Genomic DNA, 27,020 nt, shown 5'->3' on the forward strand with positions numbered 1-27,020 from the left:
TCGCAATCGTAAGCTATAGAGACTTAAACATAGCCTATTATTAAGGCCGATAGCGAGGACGATCTTTAAGCTAATCTGTCGAAGTTTAAGCGCCGTAAGATTGCGGACTTTATTAAATAGGTACGAGTTACGTAGTAGTAGAAGACGGCGGATTATACGAAAGACGAAGAAGGACCTAATAGGATAGCGTGTATCTATATATAGTATCGCTAGTATTAGTATAGGTGTTTTAGGAGGGACAGCTATACTTAGGACTTGACTAGTAAGCCCTGATTACTAATCCCCCTAAGTACCTAATGTTAACCCTATGACCTATATATTCTTAACAGACTTATTTATACTAATACTAAGGGTTAACTTATTCGAGCGCTACCTATTACAAGCTTATAAGCCTGATCTACACGCCGGCAAGTCACTAAATAAGATTAAGGACTAGAAGATAGCCCTATACGACGTGCTTAGATACTAGTACGTACGCCGAGATATAGAGCCTAAGCTAGTACGATTTGCCTTCGATACACTAGTACTACCGCTTATAAGCGATACTCTAGAGCGTAGCTTTAGTACTAGCCGTAATATGATATACTATCGAAGATCATAGCTCGAAGACCTCGTTATAGAGGCCTATAGTTACCTCCGTAACTAGTACGGACCTCTAGGTAAAGGCGAAGATGTGGACAGTAAGGAGACGATAGTTACGGACTACAACACTAACTTTAACAAGCGGACGATTCAGCAATAGTAGGAGGTATTAGAGAATGAGGTGAATGAAGAGGTATAGGCAGGACCGAGTAATAGTAACAACACCTTGTAAACTATATCCACCTTTCTATTTAGGAAGGAGGTAACCACTGGTATGCTAATGGTGAGCCTAATATTCAGTTGGTTATTGGTTAGTAAGGCTCAAAATTTACCGGTAACTATACTAGTACGCTCACTGGGCCTTTCTATGTCAGAGTCGTCTCTAGTCGGATCGGTAATTCTATCTCTTTTGTTTCTTTTCTTTGATCTTTTAGTTACCCCTGCTAGTGGGTCTTCTGCTAACATTATTTCGAACAAAGATTCTTTGCCTTTCCTACGCCTTACCGTCACGCCTTGTCGTTCTAGAGCTTCGATGCCGAACGGATCTGAGTCGTCCCTTAGTTCATCTAGCGTATCTGCGGGTGTGCCGCGGCTTAGATATCCGGGATCTGCAATTTCCTGAACTTCTCGCCCTGAGGGCGTGTCTGGTTCATCTATTCCTTCAATTCTTTCGCCTTTTGTTACTAGTGGGGACTCAACATATTCTCCGAATTCTTCGTCCTCGCCTTTTTCTCCTTTCCTTAGTGGTAAGTCAACGAATTCTCCGAATTCTTCCTCTTCTTGGTTGTGTTTTTCATCTATAAATTCTTCATCAGTGTCACAGTTTTCTTCTTGATCATTTTGGTTCGAGTCTAAGTCATGGCTTTTTTTACTTACTCCCCCTGAGTCGGACTCGTCATAGTCCTGCTAATTACTGTCTTCATTAATTGCGTTGTTGTTAAGTAGTAGATCGTCGATGTCGCTGTCTAGACCGGAGTCGGAGTCGAGGTGTTCATCGTTATCAACGTTGATGCGAGCCTGCATTTTCTTACGGATCTCCTGCTGCTGGGTTTCCCCTTTACGCCTTTCCTGTCCTTGGACTTTATGGACTTTCATGTGACCGTTTTGTCCATAGTAGGAGCAGCGTGCTGCTCTACGTCTCTTCGAGCAGTTGTTACATAGGAATTCGCCGTTGCAGGGCTGACCTTTGAAGTTTGCTTTTGTCTTTATGCACTGGTAGCACTATGGCGTCTCGTCTGTGTTGTCGTATTAGCTAGTTTCGTCCTGCCACTTGCTCGAGTCTGGTTAGTGCCAGTGGCTTTCCACTTCGCTGACCTCGTAGATGCACATGCCCCCACGTTTGATGCACCGTTGACATGGTCTTCCGCCGTTATAGGAGCGTTTCTTGTTCGTCTTCAGGTTCGAACAGTGGAGATTCTGCACGGTCTTGTTCGTGAACTGGTCTATTCAGTCCTCCGCTCATTTCATGTCGTGGGTTGTGTTGTGGCGAGTTACCGGGAGATCCGTCTTTAATCAGATCTTCCATTCTTCCGTCCTCGTCCCTATTATCGCGTATGGCGCTATTGTCGTTGTTATCTTTATGGTCGTCGTCTGCGTCTAGGTTATCATCTTCTGTATCCGAGTCCGATGATTCGCTAGAAGAGTCTTCTTCTAATTCAGGCCTTTCCGCTTCTTCCTCTTCGTTAGGAAGTCGGACTTCTCGTGATAGATCATTATGTGGATCATCCAACCCTTCGCCGTCGTCTATGCGAGCGACTGAAATTCTTTTAACTTCGTCCTTATCTGGGTTGTAGATGCGGTATATAGATTCGCTCTCACATCTGACAAAATAGCCTAGCTATCCTCGTGGAGTTACGAGTTTGCTTTTCCCCTTTCGCTCAGGGTCTTCGTGTTGTATAGTGACATAAGTTCTGCTACCCTAGATCCGCTCTCGTGAGAGATTAGGTCGTTGTCCCGTAAGTGTCTCGAAGGGGGTCTTCTTATTTTTGAGCGCGCGGGTTGGTGCCCGGTTTTTGAGCCATACAGAATGTATCCACGCTTCTAGCCACAGCTTTTCAGGTGCAGTACTGTTCCTTAGCATTTCTTCTATCCTACCTTCGATAATTCGTTCTATTCTTTTAGGTAGAATATGCTCGTATATTATAGCAGCTGTTCGTTCTCTTTCCGTCCGGAACTGTCTTTCGGATACTCCGTTCTAGTACTATAAGTATGCTGCGGTGTATTCGATGCTGATTCCTTATAGAGCGCACCAAGCTTGGATTTCGTTATGGATGAATTCATTGTCAGTTCGAACTCTTCGGACCTTAATATCGTGTGTTCGTTCGATTTGTCGTATAAGGTCGATAACTAGCGTTTTGACTTCGCCCCGTCGTGAGTATGGTTTTGCCTAGGTGTATCGTGTAGCATTATTAGTAGCAGCAATAGAGTTCCTAATATCTCGCTTCTTCCTATAGAGCCCCTTTACTGAATATGGGCCCCAGGAGTCTAGGTGAATTAGATCTCCTGGTTTCTTGTACCTGCGTGTAGCTGGGTCTCGAGGAATTTTAACGATTGCTCTCGTTGTTGCACAGACTGGACATATAGTTCCTAGTTTCTCGCGTACTTGTTGGTTAGTGAGGTTTATGCCTTCGCTTACCTTCAGAAGTCGTCGCATGTTCTCTACGCCTAGGTGTCCTAGCCGTCTGTGCCACATCTAAACTGGATCACGGAAATCTATCGTGCTGATTACCATTAGTGGTCTTACTCCCCCTAGTACTGTAATCTCGATGGCTCTCGAGCAATTGTGGCGATTCTGCGTTTTGCGTGGGGTTTCTTTTACTCCCCCTGGACGCGCAACTTCTGGGAGTTGCGTGGTCATCTGTATCTCTGGTCTGTCGTTGAGTGGATTGCACTCTACGACGTACAGTCCGTCTCGTTCGATGGCCTGGCCAACGACTGTTCCATTGGAGTCTGCGATATTGACTCGCCCGTCTGTCCATGTGCCCCGTAAGTTCCCGACTTTTCCCAGTTGGGACATGGATATAATGTTGCATCTCAACTTAGGTGAGTATGCTACTCTAGTCAGTAATATTTCGATTGGTTCTCTACTTGGAGTCCATGTCGTGAATGCGATTGTTCCTCCTCCTTTGATATGGAGTGCTTTGTTTTCGCCGGCATTGGCGATGTCTACTTCAAATTCGTGATAGTCAACGAACCACTTCAAGTCTTTAACACCGTGAGTGTTTGCGCTAGAGTCAAGAATCCATTTGTCGCGATTAGCAGTACGAGAGTTAGATATAAGCATGGTACACCGAGATGGAGGGCGATTTTCTTTATCGCTCTCGCCGCCATCTGGTTGTTCAAAATCAACGCGCCCCTTGTCCTCAACGCTCCCCCTTAAGCATTTGTTTTTCTTATTCTGGTTGCTGTTAGCTTGAGGTTGATTGGGGAGCGCGGGGGACTTACTTCGAGTCTGTGAAATTTTAGCGTTGAGCTTTCGGTCGAACTCATCGGCGTTGGCTGTAGTCATGGATATGATGCGTCTCGTGGTACCAGTGCTGGTCTTGGATACTTCGGCTCTTTTCGATGGGGTGAACCGTTGATATATTCGGGCAGCGTATTCCTCTGCAGACAACTTCAATTCTGGGTGGGCTTGCCAGCATCTCTCCGTCGTATGTCCCTTTTTTCCGCAGGTGTCGCAGCTTCGTTGAGGAGCCGAGAAGGCGTTGATGCTCTTTTTGGCCCTTTTGCGAGACTGTAGGTCGGATTCGAAGGTAAGGAGGCGGTGCGTGACCGTTTGTAGGTCAAGGTTTTGTCCCAGTTAGTGTGTTGTGTCCTTGAAGAAATGGTATTGGTCCACGAAGGCTTCGTATTCCCCGGATAATCCTCGGATTAGTTTGTCGATCACCATATCGTCGTCGCAGGTGCCCCTAGCTTCTTGGATATCAAGGCGTGCGTTTTCTACATCGTTAATGTAGGTTTGCATTGTGCGGGAGTTTGAGATGCTCAGTCGTTCGAAGGTAGCTCGTACGAGTTCTCTCGCGCGTACTGGCGTGAGCGAGTATTGTATTCTAATCCATTGGAAGGCAACATAGGGGTCTGTGAAGCCGAGGAGTCTTCCTCGAATAGACGAGTCAACCTAGTATACGAGAAGTGCTATTGCTAGTTCTATCCGTTTGGTGAACTTTTCATAGAGTTCTAGATCGAACTTCTACATAGCGAGACGGAAGCTGGCGTTGTCTGGTTTGGCGGCGTCCCTGCTGCCTTCGGCCTGGGTGCTTCCGTTGAGTATATTATCGGGAAGTACTGAGGAACGAGTCTTAGAGGTTCTTTCCTTTTTGATCTTCTTGACGACTTCGGATTCTTCTGCGGCTTTGGAGCCTCCGACATTGTTAGGTGCAGCTGTAGATGTCGGTGTTCCGAAGCCGTAGTTAATAGGGTCTAGCTTTTCTGCGATTTCGGCCCCTCCTGAGAAGTAGCTCCAGAGTCCTTTGGCTTGGGCTACGACTTGGAAATTGCGAAGCCACCGAAGCATGTTCGACGGTCCTCGCAGTACCTAGAGGTTGACTCCAGTACTGTTAGTGAGGGCGCTCGGGTTAGTGTTATCGGTGGTAGTCATAGTAAAGAGTGGTGAAGGTTCAACGAGGGTCGAAGGTTGTCTAAGCGCTTGCGGTTAGAGCTCCCGGGCTCATAACCTGTTGAATCTTGGAAGGGTGATTCTATTAAGTCCTGTAAGAGGACACTACTTATATAATCGTTGATTACAAATTGATTGAAAATAGTTAGGACCTCAAGCAAAGGCCCAACTAATTGAGCCCCTATCTGGGTCTGCCTCCGGCAGCCCCGAGCGCCACCTAATCTCGGTGCCTGAGGCTCCTCAAAGGATCCTTTCAACACCGTTCGAGGAGAGATAAGGATGGGTGATGCATCGAGACACAACAAAGCATACTGCCTTTTGGGGATGTTCAATACTTAGATGCCGCTTGTGCACGGTGAAGAACGGGATTCGTTTAAGCGCTTCTTGAGGGCAGGAGAGGGGAAGGAGGGGGATACAGAAGCGGGTGTACGACATATACCATCTCCAGTACGACCGTCGACTAAGCGAATTTCACGTGCTGCATTAGTCGGCGCTTCGACCACTTTTGGCCACTCGCCCGTCCCAAGAGTGCATGATCGACGACATCGCGTATTGTCGTCCTTGTCGTGTGGGTGAAACTGTAGAGCAATATAGCCGGGACATGTTCATGAAAGACACTGTCACATGTACAGTGTTGCTACAAATCTTCCGGATGTGTATAAGAGGTGGTAGGTACCTATATGCGATGGGAATGTACCTGACTTCCCTCAACGCTGCCTCTATCATAGTCCATTCTGAAAATTTGCAATTATGGTTTCCTTCACTACTGTCCTCCTAGCCGCCGCCACTGCCATGAGCGCAGCAGCGCACTCAGTTGAAGAGTCTGAGACCATCAAGAAGATCCCCACCATCCTCTCCAAACGTCAAGGCCTGGCGACGGGTCAAGGCACATCAAATGGCTGGTTCTACTCCTGGTGGGCCGACACCACTGGCTCGCACGTTTACAACAACGGTGCAGGTGGCTCTTACGATATTACCTGGTCTGGCTCTGGTAATCTTGTAGGCGGGAAGGGATATCGGACTGGTGCTGCTCGGTTTGTCCACGTCCTTCATCTTGAGAAATTCCAGGCCAAAACTGACTTCATACTAGCACCATAACCTACTCCGCCTCCTTCAACCCCACAAACAACGGCAACGCCTACCTGACCGTCTACGGCTGGACACGCTCTCCCCTCATCGAGTACTACATTCTCGAAAACATCGGCGAATACAACCCCTGCAGTGGCAAGACCATCCTTGGCACAGTGTCGAGTGATGGGGGTGTATATGATGTTTGCAAGAATACCCGCAGGAACGCGCCGAGTATCGACGGGACTGCGACGTTTGAGCAGTTCATTAGTGTGAGGAGGAGTAAGAGGTCGAGCGGAAGTGTGACGACGGGGAACCATTTTGAGAAGTGGGAGCAGCTTGGGTTGACGTTGGGGACGAGTTTTAATTATCAGATTATGGCGGTTGAGGGGTATCATAGTGCGGGTTCTGCGAGTGTGACTGTGTCTTGATGGGGGTGTTGGTGTGTTTAGTGTCGATGTAGTCTGAGTATGATGGAGTATATGTAGTACTATCGTCTTTGGTGCAATGGGGAGAGGGCTGTGGTGTTCAGGGCAGCCAGTCACCTCGTAGCATGCTCTGAGCGTTCGCTGGTAAGAGTGCAGGTGGCCAAATCTTCCAGTATCCCAGCTCGATGAAGGGATCGTGTAGGAAGGTTAGAGCCAGACACATGAATAGCACAACCCAGCAGAGCCGCATTACCCTCACAGCCAAGTACCGGAATAAATTCGCTGCAGACCCAGACAATCTCCGCAGCATAGGCTCAACCAGCGTAGCCTCAGCCAGAATCCCAACAGGTTGAATCCAAAAGAACGCCGCAAATCTCAGCCTCAATTCCCAAGGCTGATACAACTCTGCCCACCGCAGCTCAGCAGGGACTAGCCCAGCATGCGTGAGCCCACTGAGTAAGAATGCACTGCAGCAAATCATGGCATATCTCGGCAGTCCATTCTTGCACAGGTGAAGCTTGGCTGAAAGCCATCGCCCCGGTTCAGACACAGCATGTCGCATTTGCTGATGCCACCACTTGCCCCAAAGGCCACGAAGACCATGGTCCAGAACGGCAGAGAAGGGCCCCAAGTGGGGTTGAGGCCAGTTGTGAGGGGACCAGTGTGCTGTTGAACCGGAAGGGGCCAGGAAAGTGAGAATCACTGGAAGGAGGAAGGGCGGGAGAAACAGGAGGATCATGAGGGAGTAGAGGTAGAGGCCGAGGGTCAGTGGGCGCAGGAGTTGCCTTGGAAGAGAGTGTTGTAGGATTGCCACGATCGTTGGTGTGTTGTTGTCTGCGGCCACGAGTGGCATGTCTAGGAATTGTCCGGCGGCTGAGAAGAACAGATCGTTGGCTTTTAGCTGCAGTGCTAGAGGCATTGTGATCGCCAAAGCTGGAAGTAGAACGACCAGGATCGATCGGATGAAAGTCCAACGTGACTGCGTGATGTAGGGAGACAGGACCTTGGCATCGTGTGAGGCTTCGCCCGTCTTCCAACTCGTTAATGGTCGTTCTTGAGTTAGGGGTAGCACCCACTGAAGCCTGCTCAAGAAGTCCTTTGGATATCCTTGCTCCTTGATTTCCGGGAATCGATTCTTCGGCTTAGCGATTCTTCCGTCCTTGTGATCAACTTCACCGCCGCCAGCTTCAACGATTCTTCTGAAGTCTTTCCGTGGGTCTCGGAATACCAAGAAGAATAGTGTCCACCACAACGTATCCACGCTCACAACGTCCAGAGACCCCATCATCAGCCAGGCATGTATTGTGCTCGCAATGCTGACAGGCACAATGAGTGCTGCCAGGAGATTATGGGAGAGCACCTCTTGAGGTACTGACAGACCTGTGATCAATAATATCAGTGGCAAGAAGTACGTGATGCTCTGTGGGCCAGGCACGATGGTCGTGACCAGCTCAAGGTAGGCATATTGGAGGTGAGCGAGTGCCATTGATGTTATGGCTGTGGTCAAAGAGGTGTTTGACAGGCATACCACCAGCTGGTAGTCGTTCAATGATCGTCATAGATGCAGTAGGTCTCTTTAGACTTTGCCTCCATGACCAGGAAGCCTGACTGCCCACGTGTGACATGCGCTAGCCATCACGGGCGACATCTGAGTGAATGGTAGCACTTTGGTGCTGGCAACAAGCTCGACATGTGATATGTTCAGAGTTATTGTGGAAGAAGGGACATTCTTCCACGTGTAAATTGAGTTGAAAGACGCGCCAGGGGATCGCGTGCCGAGGCTCCGCTGCCGAGATCCTAGCGCGACCTACCTCCTACTGTACGAGTCCACGTAAGACGGGGTGCAGTTGTGTCGATGAACATTGGCAGGAGACATCACGGAGCGCAGTCATCCGACCATAGTGGGAGCACGACCACTTGGACACGACACACGACACACGACACAACGAGATGCATACATAGCACATACCAATCAAACGACACACCACAGCCATCGGGCCACGAGCCCTAGTCCGCCACGATGGAGGAGGACGACAAGTACAAACAATACGCCCACATAGCCATCCCCACATACGATGAGGCCACGTCTTCGAGACCGTCATCGTTACAGAATTTCCGCGGACCAGGAGAAGTAAGCGACGATGCCGAAAGGCAAGGGTTACTGCCTCAGGAGAGCACATATCGCCCGCCGACAGTAGAATCACCCCGGTCCAGTGACGATAGCGACCTTCGACTGCCGGAAGTCACAGGCGATGGCGACGGTGACAGGCGGAGAGTGGAAGAGCTGGACTACCTCGACCCATCAGCACCCGATCCGTCGCAACGGCAGTCCTTATATCATCGAGCGCGATTACGCTCCAAGTGGACACAGCACATCACGAACATTGGCGCGACACTATCCGCGATACGACTACCTTCGTTCCGATCATTATATACACCTGTCTCAGGTGGCGAGACAACCTCGACCGAACCACCCCCGTCACTTCCTTCTCGATTCTCCCAACTCCCCTCGATACCCGATCGATATCGAATGTCCGCTGGGACGATAGCGCGTTTATGCGGTCTACTTTTCATTGCGATGGTCATATATGGCCTTTTCATTCTTGACGTGTTCCCGGGTAATGGCCGTGGCTTCATGGGGACCCGATTCGATCCGGAGTCAGTGCGCAAGTATGTGCAAGAGCATGTGGATGCTGCGCGGATAGAGGAGTACTTGACACATATCAGTGGTTACGACCACGTTGCAGGAACAGCCGGCGATTTGTACATGGCAGAGTGGATGCGGGAACGCTGGATCAACGAAGGTAACCTGGATGACGTGGCTTTGGCCAGCTACTATGCGTATCTCAATTACCCGACTCAAGATGGACGTGAAGTCAGTATTGTCGCCCCGGAAGAGCAAAAGTGGACAGCGCGGTTGGAAGAGGATATCTTGGACATGAACAAGGTCCAGACACTAGCTTGGCACGGACTGAGCAAGTCTGGTGAGGTCGAAGGACATTTAATATATGCCAATGGGGGCAGTAAAGAGGACTTTGCCTGGCTGGTGGAGAATGGCGTAAACTTGAATGGCAGCATTGCGCTCATGCGGTATTACAGTACGCAGAACGATCTGTCGCAGAAGGTGCAGGCCGCGCAGCATGTAGGATGTGTTGGAGCGCTTGTGTACTCGGATCCGAAGCTTGACGGCGCCGTGTTGGGTGCAGTGTGGCCAGATGGACCGTGGAGACCGGAAAGTTCTCTGCAGAGGGGAAGTGTTGCTATGTCGGACCGGATACTCGGGGACCCCTTGACGCCGGGCTTTGCTAGCACACAGGATGCAAAACGTGAGAAAATCGACGGCAATCCTGCTTTGAGTCAAATACCATCACTACCACTTGCATGGCGAGACGCAAAGGTTCTCCTGGAGCACTTGGAAGGCAAAGGAAAGCAGGTTCCCAAAGATTGGGTAGGTGGCGACCAAGGGTTCGTCAAGAATTGGTCCGCTGGAGACTCGGAAGGACTGCGTGTGCACCTGAAGAATTTGAACGATGAGAGCGAGAAACAACAGATTTGGAACGTCCACGGCTTGATTGAAGGGCTGGAACAGGCAGAGAAGAAGATCCTGGTCGGCAGCCATCGCGATGCCTGGTGCTTTGGTGCAGTGGATCCAGGCAGTGGATCTGCTGTGCTCATGGAAGTGGTCCAGATCTTCGGACAACTGCGAAAGCTCGGATGGCGGCCTCTACGTACGATCGAGTTCGTCTCCTGGGACGCCAAGGAGTACAATATGGTCGGCAGCACCGAGTACGTGGAAGATAGTCTCGACTCACTACGCGACAACGGCATAGCATACCTGAATGTAGACGCCGGCCTTTACGGCCCAGATCCTGTCTTCAGAGCCGCCGGCAGCCCAGTCTGGAAACGAGCGGTCCTCCACGTCCTAGACCGCGTTTCAACACCGGGCGACAACGCCGCAACACTCAAGCAAATCTGGGACGAACGGAAAACAAAATTCGGCGGGCTCGGCACAGACGGCGACTATGCCCCCTTCCAGATGATAGCGGGAATCAGCTCCGTTGACTTCGGTTTCGAAGGCGCGCGCCTCAAGCATGGATATCCAGCCCATTCGTGCTATGAGACCCTGGACTGGGTGAAGCAATTCAGCGATCCGGACTTTAGCTGGCATAGAACGCTGGCACAAGTCTGGGCACTCTTGATCCTCGAGATGGCGGATCGTCCAATACTACCGTTCGATCTGAAGACGTACGCGGATGCTATCAAGGGCTCTTATATCAGTACCCTCATGACCTATGCGTCTGTCCAAGCGGAGAAAGTCCCCGGCCACTCATCCCTCGAATCCAACAGCTTCTCCCTCCAGCCCCTCCGCGACGCAGCGGACGAGTTGACTCGCGTCGCGGAAGAATTCCACCGCTTCGAAGACATCTGGACGGCCAACGTCCTCGGTGCCGGCGGCCTCGAATCTGCGAGCTTCGCGAAGAGACGTATGGCTTTCAACCAGAAATTGTCCAACTTTGATAGGAATTTGCTTGACCTGCCCGAAAGTCCTATTGATCCGTACGTTCATGGACTACCTGGGCGGGAGCAGTTTAAGCATGTTATCTTTGGACCGCACGATTTTGAGAGTGGGAGGATGTCATATTTTCCGACTGTCATGGATGCGTTGCAGCGTGGGAATTTTAGTCTGGCGCAGGAGAGGGTGGAGAGGGTTGCGGGGGTTATTAGGAGGGCGACGGATGAGTTGAAGAGTTGATGGGCTTCTTTAGTGAGGGTATCGATTTTGTTTGTCCTGTGTTTGATTCCGTAGCGTGGCATTGCGATGGCGTTTAGGGACTTATCCCAGAGTAATTAAGCCTGGGTGTGGAATGTGGATAGTGAATCATACTTTTCTGCTACTCTGTATTCTGACCATGTATGCGTCGCTATGCTCTAGGCTGCGCCGTGCTTAAAAATGATGGCGCCTTGGCCTCATGATCGCTTCCTCTAACGCAGCATGTCTGAAGTGACTGCTCGATTAGAAGCAACTCTGTCCGCATCTTCGGATGTCTGTTCCTGCATCGCCATCGCAGGGCAGGCAATTCTCTCTCTCCGCCATTCGTGCCGAAGAAGAGCTTCTCCTGAATTTTGCTGGACGTGGTGACGGTATTCTGGAATTGGTGGCAGAGCCGCTGGCTCGTAAAGATGGTTGAGGCTATGAGAAAAAGATAGTGTCAGCGATACTTGAGGTGGCATGATCGTTTTCTCGGCACCTAGCGCTGAGGCTGAGAAGTATCACACGTTTGTGTTCGCACTTACCTGGCGACTCAAGCACGATCTGCTCGAGACGTTCCGCGGTGTCTGCGAGTTGTGTCGCATGTGTAGCTCGTCGTGATTTCCTCTCGTTGTGCCAGGCGACTGCCACGACGACACTTTCGAAAAGTACCGCGCCCCAGATGATGTTCCAGGGAGGGGCGCATAACTGTGGGAATGTATGCCATGTTGATGTCGGCGCAGCGCTGTGGGTGATATCGAGTATGAGCTCCTCTCTATGCAATGATCTCGATGTCTCGAATGCGTCCTCTGCGCTTTCAAATTTCTCTCGAGGAGTCGACGGGATCCCTCTCTCGACCTGAGTCCCTGCTCAAAGTGACTGACGATTTTCAGACCAGGCTGGGCCGTAGCGCTCGTTGTGTTCGTCTATGATCTCATGGGTGGTGAGTAGCACACGTTGTAGCTTCAATTGAGTGAAAGTCAGAGTGGCCTCGCCTTGATACTTCTGCTCCATGTCCCTGACGATAGGCATGATCCGTGCTCCATATAGTGTCCGGTGGTTCGCGTAGCCCACGTCAGAAGGGTCGACTCTCTCGAGTATAACGAGTGCACCTGGCGTTCTCATCGCTTCTACCACGTCCCCCACTGTAATTCCTGTTGCGGATGTTGTCTGCGTTGCACCAACACCTCGCACCAAGTCTCCGACAGACCATTCGCACTGTAGCCTGGCGGAGAGTATAGGAATGTCTGCGAGATGCATGGAGCTACATGATAGCTTCTGTGTTTCATCGCGTAGTAGCCTGACCATTGCAGCGTGGAGTTTATCAGAGAATTTGACCGTATCGCCGATCAGCCACCTGAGAGACCAAGATTCACCGAGTGAACGAGACATATTGTTGACTCGAGCTGGCACTGTTGAGAAGTCCGTTCGCTCTCTATCCTCTTCCAGGCGTAGAATTGGAGTTGCAATGTTCCGTGGTTCGGCTAGGATGAAACGGTCAGGAGTGCTGTTGACGCGGAGGAAGAGTTTCTCCTGGATCTTGCTTGAAGTTCTGACGATGTCCTGGAACTGGTGGCAGACTCGCTGGCTTGTAAAGATGGAGAAGGCTGTGTGAACAGAAGATTGTCAGCTATACTCGAGTCCAGAAGGACTGACTATGCGCATTCGGCGATGGAGCTAGGAGGTATCGCATATATGTTCCTCACTTACCTGGCAGCTCAAGCATGATCTGCTCGAGGAGCTCTGCAGTCTCAAAGACTGCACGGCGCGCTGCATCGGTAGTCATACGCCGCGTGACTCGAAGAATGCCCGTAGCTGCCTGCGGTGCGGCGCGCTTCTTGTATATGGTGTCAGCTTTAGGGTCATCATTGTAGGTTTCATTGCAGGCCCACCTTGTTTGCTGTGATTGTGGTCTGTGCGACCACCTTTCGCTTTGGGATGTTGTCAGAGGATAGATGGTACGTGTCGTGGTGTTGTCTGTGGCGTGTTTGTTTGAGCTTCTGTCAGCAGAAAGATGGGTTGGAAAGAAGAGGGAGAAGACTCGGTGGATAGGAAGTTTGTTCGCGGAAAGTACGTCACGTGCGTTGTTCGCATCCATTCACTTTCAGTGTACTTCCCAATCCGCTTGCCGTCACATGTCTCCGCCAAAACCTGTGTTTCTGGACAGTAAAAGCAGCGCTGACCCTATACAGCGCTTTCGTCTCCATCCCTCTGCAGGCGCTGCTCCCTCTCCTCTTGTGTTGGCAGCACTACATCGCGCAAGCGTACGAGATTGAACTGAAGCTTTGCACTTTGGCCGTGCTTCAGCTCCATGTGCTCAATAGCTTGCATGAGACTATCGCATGGAAGCTTCACTCGTTCCCATCGACCGTCACGACCGCTCTCATAGACGTGTTGAGCACCTTCACCGGATCGGTGCTCTCTTATCGCCTCGATCACATCTCGCACTGTGATGCCAGTCGGAATGCTGATGTCTGTCATGACCGTACCAGCTGCGGCAACACCGACGGACCAATCAAAGCACACGGTAGCAGAGAAGGAAGGAGTGTCGGTGAAGCTCATCTTTGCGCAAGACAGGACCTTGGTGCTGTCTCGCAAGGACTGTATGACTGCATCGTGCATTTTCTCGAGGGGCTTGAACAGAGTACCGTTCCGCATTCTGTGGTCCAAAGGCCGTTGGAAAAGGCGAAAGAAGTCGTTGCAGCGTGCTGATACTGTCACAAAGTCGGCACGGTCGCTTCCGTCTTCGAGGAGGTAGGCTGCACCGCTGGGGCGGACCACCGGCCAGCGCTCGTAATCGCTAGAAGTGCGGAAGAATAGTACCTTCTGGATGCTGCTCGAAGTCGTCACAATATCTTGGAATTGGTGACAGACTCGCTGGCTCGTCAGGATAGTGGCAGGCGGCAACTGTAACATGATCTGCTCGAGCAGTTCGGCAGTATCGAAGACGGCACGAATAGCAGCATCAGTGGCCATGCGGCGAGTGACGCGATGGGTACTCGACGTTGCTGGAGCGTGCTTTTCCTGTCGCATGTTAGTCACAAGGTCCTCGGACTGTCAAAGCTCTCCGTGCACTCCCCTTGCTGACCGTGCCTGCATCTTGAGTCGCCTTCCGCTTCGGCATGTTGGTTGTGGTAGGCTGTGTGGCGGGGAAAGAGCGCGACAGATTCTTGAAGCTAGTCTACAAGCCAGCAATTGAGACATTCGCTTGTTACATTCTCATTCACTGCGCGTAGTACATCGCTGCATTTGAGTGAATGCTTGACACGGAAATGGTGTGACCCATTTCTCGCTTCGAGTAGACTCCTGCGGTCGAGAGTGCCTGCGGCGACTTGTGAAGATCGACATAGCTGTTCCTATGGCGGTGTTGCGGTCACGTCTTCCCCCGGCCCTCACGAGACCGGACTTCGCAGCAGAAGTCGTTCTCTTCCATGTCAGACATTCGCGCTCCTGGCCTTCCTGCCGGTATTCGTCAAGAAGCGCCATGGCAACGGATCTCCCATAGAGTGATCCCCGAGTTGCATATACAAGACTTCATGGCTCTGTATATCTGGCACAAGTGTCGGTCTGTTCCGAGTATGTTCACCTGAGATGGCAGTCAACGATGATGTTAAGTGATGTTGGTGAGAACAACGATTATAGTCCGAGGCCTCCTGAAAAAAGACGTGGCCGCCGTGCTCGAAAAGCAACAGCGGTTGTGGCCTGCAAAGAGTATTTCAAGCACCTTTTGCAGAGCGAATGTTGTCGGAGCGATGCACCTATCGACCACATCTGCGTCGCAAGCAGTCGTTGCGCTCGGGTATTGCTATTGTAACGATTCAGAAGTACTCGGATTCCCGTTCAGGCAACCAGCTCTTTGGTCAAGAGCCCTTGATCCTGTTTGACACAGTAGTACAGCTCGAGACCAACTATCTGTTTACCTGAACTTGGTCTGCGGCCAGCGCGTCTCATTGGCTCAACACTCCTTGGCTGTGAAGCCGTTGTCCGCCAAAGTTGGACATCCCGTGGCTTGCTTGTGCATGGCTTGTGTGCATGATGTGTCTCGTTCAACATGAGCCATGGTTTTGTGTTCGCTGTTATGCAACGAGAGGTCGGCCACGAGATGATGCTCGAGAGGCTATGAGCTGAGGCCGGATCCTCGTGGAACAGGAGTACCCGGACTGTTCCTGAAGCCGGTCCGTTAAGCTCAGAGGCTGCAGCAGCAGCTTGGCACCGAGTACGTCCGTATTATCTTGGACTGTGACGCAGCTGCGAAACGCATGCCAAGAATGTCGTTGATGATATGGTACATAGGAAGTTTGGCTGCTCCCAAAGTGAAAGCTGGAGTGAAGTGACAACGCAGATTCCTGCCACGCTAGACGTCATAAGGTTCCTGACGGCGCCGATCTGTCGCGAGCTCCTTCCTTGGCTTGTGACCGTTTCAAGGATGGTGAGCTCTGTCTGCTTTTTATACTTTATCATGATCTTATCTTCTTCACTCACTGACATCGGACATTTGAAGGTGACTGGCTTCAAGGGAGCTTCCTAATCTAGTATCTCATTGAAAGCATCGACAGCGACATCACCACGACGAGTTGCTTTTCCGAAGAAGAACCGTACTATCGATACCTTAGGGCCGAATGAAAGTGAAGTCACACGGTGGGGCAGCTACGAAACGCGTTCAAGAAAAGTTGCCAACGGATTTCACCTTACCACAGAATCCACAACAAACTTCGAGAGTCACTCTATCCCCTTGACTCACCTAATCACCTACGCCGACCTTGATCAATTCCCTCGCCGGCACCGACCCCATCCTCGCCGCGAACCACGAGCACAATCACCACAACACCGCCAACATGCCACCGAACACGCTCGCGGCTGGCGGGAAGCGCATTGCGGTCATGACCTCTGGAGGTGACTCCCCAGGCATGAGTGGAGCTGTGCGCGCTGTAGTGCGCCAGACTCTCATCGAAGGCTGCACCAGCTATGCTGTCTACCAAGGTTACGAAGGTCTCGTACGCGGAGGAGATCTGATACGCGAGATGAATTGGGAGGATGTAAGAGGCTGGCTCTCTGAGGGTGGCACACTCATCGGATCTGCCCGATGCAAATCGTTCATGGAGAGACCCGGACGACTCACAGCGGCCAACAACATGATCGAGAAGAGCATCGATGCCCTTATTGTCTGCGGCGGCGACGGCTCACTTACAGGAGCAGACAAGTTCAGAGGAGAGTGGCCAAGCCTCATGGACGAGCTTGTCTCGACCGGCAAACGTACGGAAGAAGAGGTCAAGCCTTTCAGACATCTCAACATTGTTGGTCTGGTTGGCTCTATCGACAACGACCTGAGTGGTACCGATGCCACCATTGGCTGCTACACGGCTCTGGGTAACATCTGCGATGTCATCAGTAAGGTGGACACGACAGCGTTCTCGCACCAGCGTGCCTTCGTCGTGGAGGTCATGGGCAGACATTGCGGCTGGCTGGCACTCATGTCTGGTCTCGCGACTGGCGCTGACTACGTCTTCTGCCCAGAGACTCCTCCATCTCAGGACTGGAAGGCGGAATTATGCGACGTTGTCAAGCAACACAGAGCGATGGGGAAACAACATACTATCGTCATTGTGGCCGAAGGTGCCCATGACCGCGACCTGAACCCCATCAAGCCAGACATGGTTAAGGATGTCCTGTCCGATGATGTCGGCCTCGACACAAGAGTCTCCACCCTTGGCCACCTGCAGCGTGGAGGAGCACCTTGCGCCTTCGATCGCGTGTTAGCAACGCTTCAAGGCGTTGAGGCCGTCAAGGCTGTACTCGATGCTACTCCAGACACGCCATCGCCAGTAATTTGCATGGTCAACAACAAGATTGTTCGAAAGAACCTCATGGACGCGATCGCACAAACGAACGACGTGACAGCCAAAATCGGCAGAAAGGAGTTTACTGCCGCAATGAAAGGCAGAGACACTGACTTCGTCGAAAGCTTCGAGGCATTCAAGATCATCAATTCCACCGACAACACGAAGATTTTGCTGCCGCAAGGAAAGCGCATGCGTGTCGGCATCATCCATGTCGGCGCGCCCGCCGGTGGCATGAACGCGGCCACTCGTGCGGCTGTAGCGTACCTCACAGCGCGCGGACATACGCCTGTCGCCTTCCACAATGGATTCTCCGGGCTGTGCCGCCACCACGATGACAAACCAATTGGCTCAGTTCGCGAGTTGACCTGGCTCCAAGCCGAAAGCTGGGGATCTAAGGGAAGTTCAGAGATTGGAACAAACCGCTCCCTGCCATCCGAGGACTTCAAGACAACCGCATACTGCCTGGAGAAGTACAAGATCGATGCACTCTTCGTTGTCGGAGGGTTCGAGGCCTTCACTGCAGTTTCCGAGCTGGAATCGGCCCGTGCCAAGTACGATGCATTTAAGATCCCGATGGTCATTTTGCCGGCGACCGTGTCGAACAATGTTCCAGGTACGTACTGAAGTTGAAGGGTAGGGGGGGTTAGCGCAATCGATTGTGGAGTGCTCGATATGTGCACTGAACGATGCGCTCCCGTCCTCGTTCCATAACATATCCCAAGCTAATAATCTTCTTCGCTAGGTACCGAATACTCCCTCGGCTCGGATACTTGCTTGAACCAGTTGACGAGCTTTTGCGACGCCATTAAACTATCTGCCGGCGGAACTCGTCGCCGTGTTTTTGTTGTAGAGACTCAAGGCGGCGCGTCGGGGTACATCCCTACGCTGGCTGGACTCGCGGTCGGCGCCGTGGTTGTCTACACGCCAGAGGAGGGCATCACCCATGAGATGCTGGCCAAAGACATCGAGTATCTGAAGGATCAGTTCGCCGACGACACTGGCACCGCGCGGAATGGTAAGATCATTCTTCGCAGCGAAAAAGCCTGCGACGTCTACACCACAAAGTTCCTCGCCGACGCCATTAAGAAGGCGGCGGGCGGAAAGTTCGATGCCAAAACCTCGGTCCCGGGTCACTACCAGCAAGGTATGTACCGAGTCCTACATCAGTATCAGTTGCTGAGGCACTGTCACGTCTCCCTCGAGCATAACTAACACTCTGTTTGATAGGCAACATCCCCAGTCCTATGGATCGTGTGCGGGCTATCCAACTTGCCATCAAGTCCCTCCAGCTTATCGAGACCTACACCGGCAAGAGCAAAGACCAGATTGCAGCAGATCCAATGTCCGCTGCACTCATTGGTATTCGTGGTGCGAACGTCACTTTCGATGGTGTGGAGCATATCGGGCGTGAAGAGACAGACTGGAAGCATCGCCGTCCGAAGGACGAGTTCTGGATGGAGATGGCCGATGTGGTCAATGCTCTGAGTGGTCGTCGCAAGGCCAAAGGAGCTGCTCTCTAGGGCAGACCGGCTCTGATGAATGCGAGATCCCGAGAGTACCGTCCGGGTGCTTCTAACCTTTATAGACTTTCTGAGCGAGCGAGTCCGGCGTTTGGGGAACAGCAGAAAGGCTTGATGACGGGGGCACATGTGCATAGATAGATCTACTTGCTCTTGTATAGAGACCACGGCTTGATGAATGCAATAATTATGATGCAGAATCGTTCCATAGCTCTTTATGCAGCTCTAAGTTGCAATCGCTTTCTGGCGTGCTGTGGCCATCGTCTCTTCTTCGAGCCTTCACTCCATAATCCATGCTGGACGCCTGACGCCTTCGCTAACTTCATCACATTCCCAGTCGGATCCCATCATAATAGCAGTTCCTTAAAGCACACCATCGTGCTCTCCGGGAAGCCTTTTAACGCGCTTCTGCTCCCAATTATCCAAATCCTTTGCTGCCAATTTCTACGCTTCACGTCAGCACTCCCGACTCCCATACGCCATTGTCGCCTCCCCAACTTACATAATACTCCTCCTTCAAGTCAATCCTCCGCTTCTCCTTCCCGATGCCCAACTCTTCGCCTTTCGTCATCTGCCGCACTTTTCGGTCGTGGCGCTCGTAGCGTAGGGCTGTGGCGGGCGTGAGGAAGAAGGAGCCGGCGAGCATTACGGCGATGAAGGGAAAGCCAAAGAGCGCGAAGGGGTGTCGGGCGAGGAGAGCGCGGTATTTGGAGGCGATGGTGTTGGATTGGCTGGAGGAGACGAACTTGCGGGAGGGGAAGATGGCCATCTTGGTGGGTTGGCTGTGGTAGAGGCGGAAGACGATGATGGAGTGGGCGGTGGAGGTGAATGTAGCTTCGAAGGCTTCATCAATATTTAGTTGAGCGGTCATGAACCATCGATGACCACACGCGTGGATTAGAGTTCACAAAGTGGGCATTTCACGCGGCTGCCTTTCACGCGTCTCCCTCAATCTCGACTTCATCTCCCGACCTGTGCTTGACATGGTACGCGTCCGCCGTGGTCAAGATGGCTCGCCGTACCGTCACGGTCAATGGCACTCACACCAACGGCGATGCGCCGCCACCATCCACGCTGGCAGCACAAATAGTGCAAAACCATGGCGAAACAGCCACCTTCGGGGACATGCTCCAGGAAATGCTGAGCGATCAGGCTGCCGCTCAAGAAAGTGATCCTCATGTGAATGCTCAGCTTGTCAGCGTACTACTCCAGGCTGGGCTTTTGCCACTTACTACCGATAATCCGTTCGCGAACACGGAGGATCTACTGCAGCAAGCCAAGGACAGCATTACAGTCATCGAGAGGACACTGAAGCGACAGCCAGAGGTTGCGATAACGCAGTTGTCGTCAGATGGGCCACAGCTATTTCTCAGTCTACTGGCCACACTTGCTTCGTTATGCGGCCGGCCAAAGTGTCAAGATCTCCGCGTGCATCCATTGCTGAGCTCAATATGTACAGGACTCGACAAATCCCTTCATACTTGGAAGCAAGCTCACGTGTTGCGCGAGATCGTCCAGGAGAGCGTTGATGGTACGTTGGACGACACACGGTAAGTGATCTCTGCTTATCTCTCCTTACAGATGCTCTCTTTGCTCTCGAAGCATTGACAGCCACAAACATCCAGGTCACCTTGACATTGCCTCCCGCCAGAAGTGTCGGTAAGCTCTGGTCACACGGCGAGAACAGCATTACTGCGCCTCCCGGCACTACTGCTACGATCCACGATGCTCATAGAGCCCTGATGGTAGCAATAGAGCTATCACTGGTCGATGGTCTTGTCAGGCCTTGGTACCAAGAGACAAATCTGAGGCTCCAACAAGTAGCATTCAAGCTCAGGTCACACCTGGAAAAGGTCGAGCTCTGGCAGCACGTCCTGCAGCATCTCCAACGCCTGGGTGACAGCGACAACAACGAGATCATAGCACCTCTGCTTCGGGAAACCACGAAGACACAAGATGTCGTCATGGGCGATGATGATAATCTTTCGACAGCTTTCCAGCAGCAGTGCATGCTGCACCCTGGAACCATTCGACGTAGGAAGCCTCCCAAGCGCCGGAAGATATCAATCGAAGGCCTGATTGTGCACGCCACAAATGCTGCACAACGTACAGCTTGGCTTGCTGGAGGCCCCGAAACAGCACAGGCACTGTACGTAACGATGTCAGACCAAGACAAATGCACCGCCTGGCAGTCTCTAGCAGACCACGCACAGCATGACTTGGCCGTGGCAGTCGCAACAGTCTCGAAACTTATCACTTTGCCTGAGCTTCACGACACAAAGCGACCGAGAGTGCTATCAATGTCCGCCGTGGCGGCTTGTGCGCAGCATCTTAACAACAAGCAAGGGATCACGCTTGGATCCTCCGAGCTTGGGAAGTATTGCCTTCAGAATCTGCACAGCTCAAGCCGTGAATTACGAATTGCGGCCAGTCGCGCACTACCTGCTTTCCTCCGACATGACCTGGACGCAGAAGTACGCGATACCAATCGACATTTCGCACTCGAATGCCTACGAACCTTATCCGATCGTGATGTAGCCAGCGAGCAAGAAACCCTTATAGTTGCTTGGGGTCAAGTGGCGATTGCCTGTGGTGATCGAGAGCTCAACCTTGTTTTACTGCGCTTGGTGGACTACCTGGGTCACTCGAACAACCTAATCTGTGGACTGGCGGCGGCAGAAATTGAAAACATTGCAGCAGCTAAATGTACTACTGTAATGGAGATGTTTCAGCCATTTTGGCGTTCCATTGCCGTGTCTGCAGTGCAGGACCTGCCGACCAGGCCGAACAAGACGCAGCAGTTGTGCGACCTGCTCAACACAGACGTGGATTCCTTCTTGAGCATGACGCAACGCGACACCTTGCCGGCTTTGGTCCTTGCGAAGAAGCAGGATATCGTCCAGAGAATCGCACATGCAGCTGGGAGGGACTCTATCCGTAATGTCTGCCTGCAGCCAATCACAAATCTGGCTTCGATCTTAGCGGTGCTGCTTATGCAGTCATCTGGCGACGTTGAGGACTCTGTCTTTGGATGTCTCACAGCTGTCGATTCTGCCTTCAAGGATGTGGATCTGGCCAGTTTGATCAGACTCGAGCCTGTCCAAATTGCTTGCGAGCTGCTGAAGCTTTGTGCAGATGAGACCGACACCAGGAAGTCCAGAGCATACCAGGCTTTCCAAAATTTTGCAAACATAGAGCAAGCAGCCCAAGGGCAGCGCAGGGCTCACGCAAAAGCCAGCCGAGCTGTTATAGCACTTTTTGACAAACATATCCTCGGCATACTGACGAACTTCTCGACCATACTGGAGACTGGTCCAGATTTTGTCGCGGACAAGATACGTTGTCTCAAAGGCATCGAAGAGATCTTTACTCTCACCAAAGGCAATATCTCGGTTGCTCTGCCACAGATTCGTGCCTGCTTGCATGTCGGATTGGACCAGCCAGCACTACATGAAGTGGCATTTGGCGTCTGGCTGTCACTTGTTGACTGTCTGTTACAAAGCGAAGACGTGGCGGAGATCGTTGACGAGACCTTTGTGCTCATAGTACGATACTGGCCAACAATATCCGATGACATGCGGCAGAAGGTCCACGACTCGGTCAGCTCGTTGGTCAAGGCCCACAACATCACGCTGACCGAAAACATCATGACGCTTCCGTCATTGCACAGTTGTACACCACTGCTGAACAAGTTCGCTGCCGAGTTCCAGCGCCTCAAAGATCAGGAGAGTGTCGAGAGCCATTGCAAAGCATTCACCCGGCGCCTGCGTGCGGAAAGCGACAAAGTCGTCCAGCAGGCTTTGGTCGAGCTCGTGCCTTACCTCGACATCAATCAGGCTTTTGTGCACGAGCAGGCTGCCAGCGAACATCCATCCGTGGTACTGCCGGAATTGCTGCGTGCGCTGCTTGATGTGACGGTCAAGTACTCCACTGTCAATGAGCAGGCAGCTGAGCTCTGTGGCAAAGCACTTGGCATCATAGGATGTGTTGATCCCAACCGCGTTGAGGCAACGCGCAAGAAGAGACAGGTTCTGGTATTGTCCAACTTCGACACTGCCAGCGAGGTCATCGACTGGATCCTGGCGCTTTTCGAAGACGTGCTGGTCAAGGCGTTCAAATCGGTAACGAATGCCAAAGCTCAAGGGATTCTGGCATACACCATGCAAGAGCTGCTATCGTTCTGTAACTTCGGCGAACTCTCTCAGTTACGACCGCGTGCCTCTCAAGCACCAGAAGCCTATCAGAGATGGTACAACTTGCCAGAGCACGTTCGCACGACACTGACACCATTCCTCAGCTCGCGATACTTTGTCGTGCCCAATAAAGATCTCGGACCACCTAACAGAGCTTACCCAGGCTTCTCGCTCGATAATAGTCACGACAAGTGGCTGCGGTCGCTCGTGTTCGATCTGATGCACAAGGCGAAAGGAGACAACGCGAAAGCTGCCTTTCCATACGTCGCACGTCTCATTCGATACCATGATCTAGCAATAGCGAGATTCGTGCTGCCATACGCAATACTCAACGTTGTAATCGGCGGCACCGTACCGGAGGTCCAAGGCCTCACCAACGAGTTCTTGGCAGTCCTGAGTTGCCGTTCAACTTTGCCGCAACATCAAGAATGCATTCGACTGTGCAGTGAAAGTGTCTTTGGCGCACTGGACTATCTCGCGGTATGGTTACGGGGCAAGAAACAGCAGCTCGCTGCTACACGCACTGAAGCTTACAAAACTGGCCTATCACCCACGGAATTCGATGAAGCACGAGACATGGGACAGATCGAGACCGTTGAATCCTTCCTGGCCTCGATTCCAGCCGATGTCATCGCAGAGCAGGCTGTGGACTGTCGCTCCTATTCCCGTGCACTCTTTCACTGGGAGCAGCACATCCGCAAGAAGAGATCGCTAATCCCATCGCCTCGCATGACGGAGCAGCACGAGATGCTGTACGACAAACTACAGGATATCTACTCGCAGATTGACGAGCCTGATGGTCTAGAGGGTCTCGCTGTCAGACTTCCGATCATCAGTGACGAGCAGCAGGCTTTCAACCACGCCAAGTCTGGGCGATGGACGGCAGCGCAAGCCTGGTACGAATTGCAGCTGGCCGAACAGCCCACGAGCACAGCCCTGCAGCAAAGTGTCCTACACTGCCTTCAAGAGACTGGCCAATACGCTTCATTGCTCAGTTATGCTAAAAGCTTCCCGAAGGAAGGCGACAGTGCTCAGGCACATCTAGCTTCGGTGGCGCAAGCAAGCTGGATGGTTGAAGACATCGAGAGTCTCAGCACGAGCGTTAAGCTCCAGAACGAGAACAACCATCATGACTTCAACATAGGCATCGCAGACATCTTGTTGCGTGTCGGAGGCCGCTCCCCGGAGCTGTTCGAGGCCAGAGTCAGCCAGCTTCGCAAGTCCGTCACAGAGAGCCTATCGATGGCAAGCACAGATTCGCTACAGTTGTGCCATTCTGAGCTGTTAAAGCTGCATGTACTGCACGAAGTCGAAGTCATGGCGGATTGCGATCCAAGCAAGGGCCTAGATCTGCTGAAGTGTCTGGATAAGCGTCTCACCGAGGTAGGCTCCTACGTCCAGGACAAACAATATATTCTTGGTGTTAGGCGAGCCATCATGCGACTGCGGCCTTCGCAATTTCCATTGCCTCACGTGGGAACTCTTTGGCTTACTACCGCACGTCTGGCTCGTCAAGCTAAGAATACCAGCAACTCTTACAAAGCTACATTGAAAGCTTTCGATTGTGGTCTGCGTGAAGCGAGGCTGGAAGAAGCGAGACTGCTTTGGCACGAGGGCCACCAGAGACAGGCTGTTCAGCTGCTGGAGAATGCAATCGAGTCGGGCATGGTCACGGATGACAATGTCGAGGCGGACATAATGATGACGGATGTTAGCAACAGCACGAAGGGATCCGCAAGCGAGATTAATGGTTACAAGCAGGATCGTCTGAACGCAAGAGCTGTCTTGCTTCTAGCAAAATGGCTGGACGCTTCTGGACAAAGCCAAACACAGGATATGTCTGATCGTTATCAACTCGCTGCAAGACGCTGCCAGCGCTGGGAGAAGGGCCACTATTATCTCGGCAAACACTACGGCAAGTTGCTCAATGCTCAAAAGGCACTGCCAAAAGACAAGCAGAGCCAAAGTTTCGCCACAGGTGAGCTTGTGAAGCTGGTCATCGACAACACACTACGATCGATACCTTTTGGCAACAAGTACTGGCACGAGACGATACCTCGAGTACTCACCTTGTGGATGGAGCTTGGATCTCACTGCATCAAGAAGGAGCCTAGGGAAAGCGCCGAGATGTTCGACAAGCGAATCAAGACTCTTCAAGTCACCAACAAGCAGCTTCAGAAGTACTTTGAGAGGGTTCCGCCATACGTGTTCTACCACGCTCTGCCGCAGCTCATATCTCGCATCACGCATCCGCATCCGGAAGTGTGGAAACAGCTGTGTAACATCTTGACGAGGATCGCTTCATCTCATCCAAGCCAAGCTCTCTGGAGTATACTTGGTGTTGTGAGGTCGGCTGACCGCACCAGGATTGAACGTGGCACGGAAGTGCTTAACAAACTCAGAGACCCCAAGACGAAGCCCAAGAACTTGGACGTCCATGGCGATCTAAAAACGCTCATCCACCAAGGACAGCGTTTGTGCGATGGCTTACTGCAAGCGAGTGAAGCACCTGTCGAGCCTCGGGCGGTGAAGGTCAAGTTGGGTAAGGACTTGGGCTTCAATCATAAGCTCGCTCCAAGTCAACTAGTGGTGCCCGTTGAAGCCACATTGACTGCATCGTCGCCAGCTACAGCGAACAGCGAGACGATTCGGCGCCACAGATCTTTCGCTCAAGACAAGGTGACCATACAGGCCTTCACCGATGACGTGCTGGTGCTGAACTCACTGCAGCGGCCACGAAAGATAACTGCACGTGGCTCTGATGGCAAGCTATATGGTCTACTGTGCAAGCCGAAGGATGATCTTCGAAAGGACCAAAGGCTGATGGAGTTCAACGGCATCATCAATCGTGCTCTCAAGCGAAATACTGAAAGCAGCAAGCGGCGACTTTACATCAAGACGTACGCAGTGACGCCACTCAGCGAAGAGTCCGGTACCATTGAATGGGTCGAAGGCATCAAGCCGATCAGAGACATCTTGCTCAGCCTTTATGGATCGAAAGGCATCCGACCGAACTACAATGAGATCAAGAAAGATCTTGACATGGCATCTTCTGCTCCTGAACATGCCCACATCTTCGGTGAGAAGGTGCTCAACCAGTTCCCGCCTTCACTACATGAGTGGTTCACGGAGACGTATCCTGAACCTGACGCATGGATGGCAGCTCGTTTGCGGTACGCGCGTTCGGCGGCAGTCATGTCTATGGCAGGGCACATCCTCGGACTCGGGGACCGTCACGGCGAGAACATTCTGCTGGAAGAAGGGACCGGTGGAGTCTTCCACGTCGACTTCAATTGCTTGTTCGACAAAGGCCTTACGTTCGAGAAGCCGGAGCTTGTGCCGTTCAGGTTGACGCCGAACATGGTCGACGCAATGGGTCCATATGGCTACGAAGGCCCCTTCAGGAAGTCATGCGAGTTGACGCTAAGTTTGCTGCGACAAGAACGCGACACATTGATGACTGTGCTGGAGACATTCCTGTACGATCCCACTACCGACTTCGTGGGCAAGAAGAAGCGATCGACTGCAGGGGTTCCAGAGACGCCGGCAGAAATCCTGGAAAGCGTCTCGACCAAGCTGAAGGGTCTGCTACGTGGAGAATCGATCGTACTGAGTACCGAAGGTTATGTCGATGCTCTGATCCAGGAAGCTGTGAGCCACTTCAATCTGGCGAGCATGTACATCGGTAAGTGCTGTCAATCGTTGACTGCTATTCTTGATGATTCGCTAACACTTTGGTACGCAGGCTGGTGCTCGTTTTTGTGATGGCAGTTGACGTTGAGTTCTATATCGAGAGGCACGAGTGCTTGTTGGGAAAAGCGCAGCTCAAAATACGAAGCAGGGACGCAGACGTCGTCATTGGTTCTCGGGTCCTCTTGCCGACAGCAAAGCCTCGTGGATCTGATTGCCTATTCGAGACACGGCCGTCCCTAGCGTGCTCTTTTCGCGATGCTCGAGCATTCCTGATTGACCTCTTTTGTCACGAAGAAGGACACTATGAGAGATGATTGTACGATATGAACTA

General features: G+C 52.0%; 10 protein-coding genes across 10 annotated transcripts; 4 read left to right on the top strand and 6 right to left on the bottom strand.

The window, feature by feature from the left end:
* Positions 1-829: 829 nt before the first annotated feature.
* On the bottom strand, positions 830-1,605 carry CLAFUR5_10574 (uncharacterized protein; the record flags this gene model as incomplete). Its single annotated transcript, XM_047909722.1, has 3 exons — positions 830-859; positions 1,087-1,379; positions 1,497-1,605. The coding sequence occupies 3 exons, from the start codon at positions 1,603-1,605 to the stop codon at positions 830-832; spliced, it is 432 nt and encodes a 143-aa protein (XP_047764623.1).
* A 3,166-nt stretch (positions 1,606-4,771) lies between these two features.
* Positions 4,772-5,095, bottom strand: CLAFUR5_10575 (uncharacterized protein; the record flags this gene model as incomplete). Its single annotated transcript, XM_047909723.1, has 1 exon — positions 4,772-5,095. One exon carries the CDS (start codon positions 5,093-5,095, stop codon positions 4,772-4,774), a length of 324 nt encoding a protein of 107 aa, XP_047764622.1.
* An 852-nt stretch (positions 5,096-5,947) lies between these two features.
* On the top strand, positions 5,948-6,696 carry CLAFUR5_10576 (Endo-1,4-beta-xylanase B; the record flags this gene model as incomplete). The annotated part of the gene is made up of 2 exons (XM_047909724.1): positions 5,948-6,231; positions 6,288-6,696. The coding sequence occupies 2 exons, from the start codon at positions 5,948-5,950 to the stop codon at positions 6,694-6,696; spliced, it is 693 nt and encodes a 230-aa protein (XP_047764621.1).
* Positions 6,697-6,793: 97 nt separating this feature from the next.
* CLAFUR5_10577 (uncharacterized protein) lies at positions 6,794-8,179 on the bottom strand (the record flags this gene model as incomplete). Its single annotated transcript, XM_047909725.1, has 1 exon — positions 6,794-8,179. One exon carries the CDS (start codon positions 8,177-8,179, stop codon positions 6,794-6,796), a length of 1,386 nt encoding a protein of 461 aa, XP_047764620.1.
* Positions 8,180-8,713: 534 nt separating this feature from the next.
* On the top strand, positions 8,714-11,446 carry CLAFUR5_10578 (putative glutamate carboxypeptidase; the record flags this gene model as incomplete). Its single annotated transcript, XM_047909726.1, has 1 exon — positions 8,714-11,446. The coding sequence occupies one exon, from the start codon at positions 8,714-8,716 to the stop codon at positions 11,444-11,446; it is 2,733 nt and encodes a 910-aa protein (XP_047764629.1).
* An 867-nt stretch (positions 11,447-12,313) lies between these two features.
* CLAFUR5_10579 (uncharacterized protein) lies at positions 12,314-13,229 on the bottom strand (the record flags this gene model as incomplete). The annotated part of the gene is made up of 2 exons (XM_047909727.1): positions 12,314-13,050; positions 13,154-13,229. The coding sequence occupies 2 exons, from the start codon at positions 13,227-13,229 to the stop codon at positions 12,314-12,316; spliced, it is 813 nt and encodes a 270-aa protein (XP_047764628.1).
* A 398-nt stretch (positions 13,230-13,627) lies between these two features.
* Positions 13,628-14,567, bottom strand: CLAFUR5_10580 (uncharacterized protein; the record flags this gene model as incomplete). Its single annotated transcript, XM_047909728.1, has 2 exons — positions 13,628-14,467; positions 14,532-14,567. 2 exons carry the CDS (start codon positions 14,565-14,567, stop codon positions 13,628-13,630), a joined length of 876 nt encoding a protein of 291 aa, XP_047763967.1.
* A 1,711-nt stretch (positions 14,568-16,278) lies between these two features.
* On the top strand, positions 16,279-18,803 carry CLAFUR5_10581 (ATP-dependent 6-phosphofructokinase; the record flags this gene model as incomplete). Its single annotated transcript, XM_047909729.1, has 3 exons — positions 16,279-17,896; positions 18,026-18,427; positions 18,511-18,803. The coding sequence occupies 3 exons, from the start codon at positions 16,279-16,281 to the stop codon at positions 18,801-18,803; spliced, it is 2,313 nt and encodes a 770-aa protein (XP_047763968.1).
* A 363-nt stretch (positions 18,804-19,166) lies between these two features.
* CLAFUR5_10582 (Cytochrome c oxidase assembly protein cox16, mitochondrial) lies at positions 19,167-19,674 on the bottom strand (the record flags this gene model as incomplete). The annotated part of the gene is made up of 2 exons (XM_047909730.1): positions 19,167-19,247; positions 19,306-19,674. The coding sequence occupies 2 exons, from the start codon at positions 19,672-19,674 to the stop codon at positions 19,167-19,169; spliced, it is 450 nt and encodes a 149-aa protein (XP_047763965.1).
* A 137-nt stretch (positions 19,675-19,811) lies between these two features.
* CLAFUR5_10583 (uncharacterized protein) lies at positions 19,812-26,761 on the top strand (the record flags this gene model as incomplete). The annotated part of the gene is made up of 3 exons (XM_047909731.1): positions 19,812-20,334; positions 20,385-26,681; positions 26,742-26,761. The coding sequence occupies 3 exons, from the start codon at positions 19,812-19,814 to the stop codon at positions 26,759-26,761; spliced, it is 6,840 nt and encodes a 2,279-aa protein (XP_047763966.1).
* Between the last annotated feature and the right edge of the window lie 259 nt (positions 26,762-27,020).

Source organism: Fulvia fulva, chromosome 7 (genome assembly GCF_020509005.1).
Source record: "Fulvia fulva chromosome 7, complete sequence".
In the NCBI taxonomy this organism is placed as follows: Eukaryota; Fungi; Ascomycota; class Dothideomycetes; order Mycosphaerellales; family Mycosphaerellaceae; genus Fulvia; species Fulvia fulva.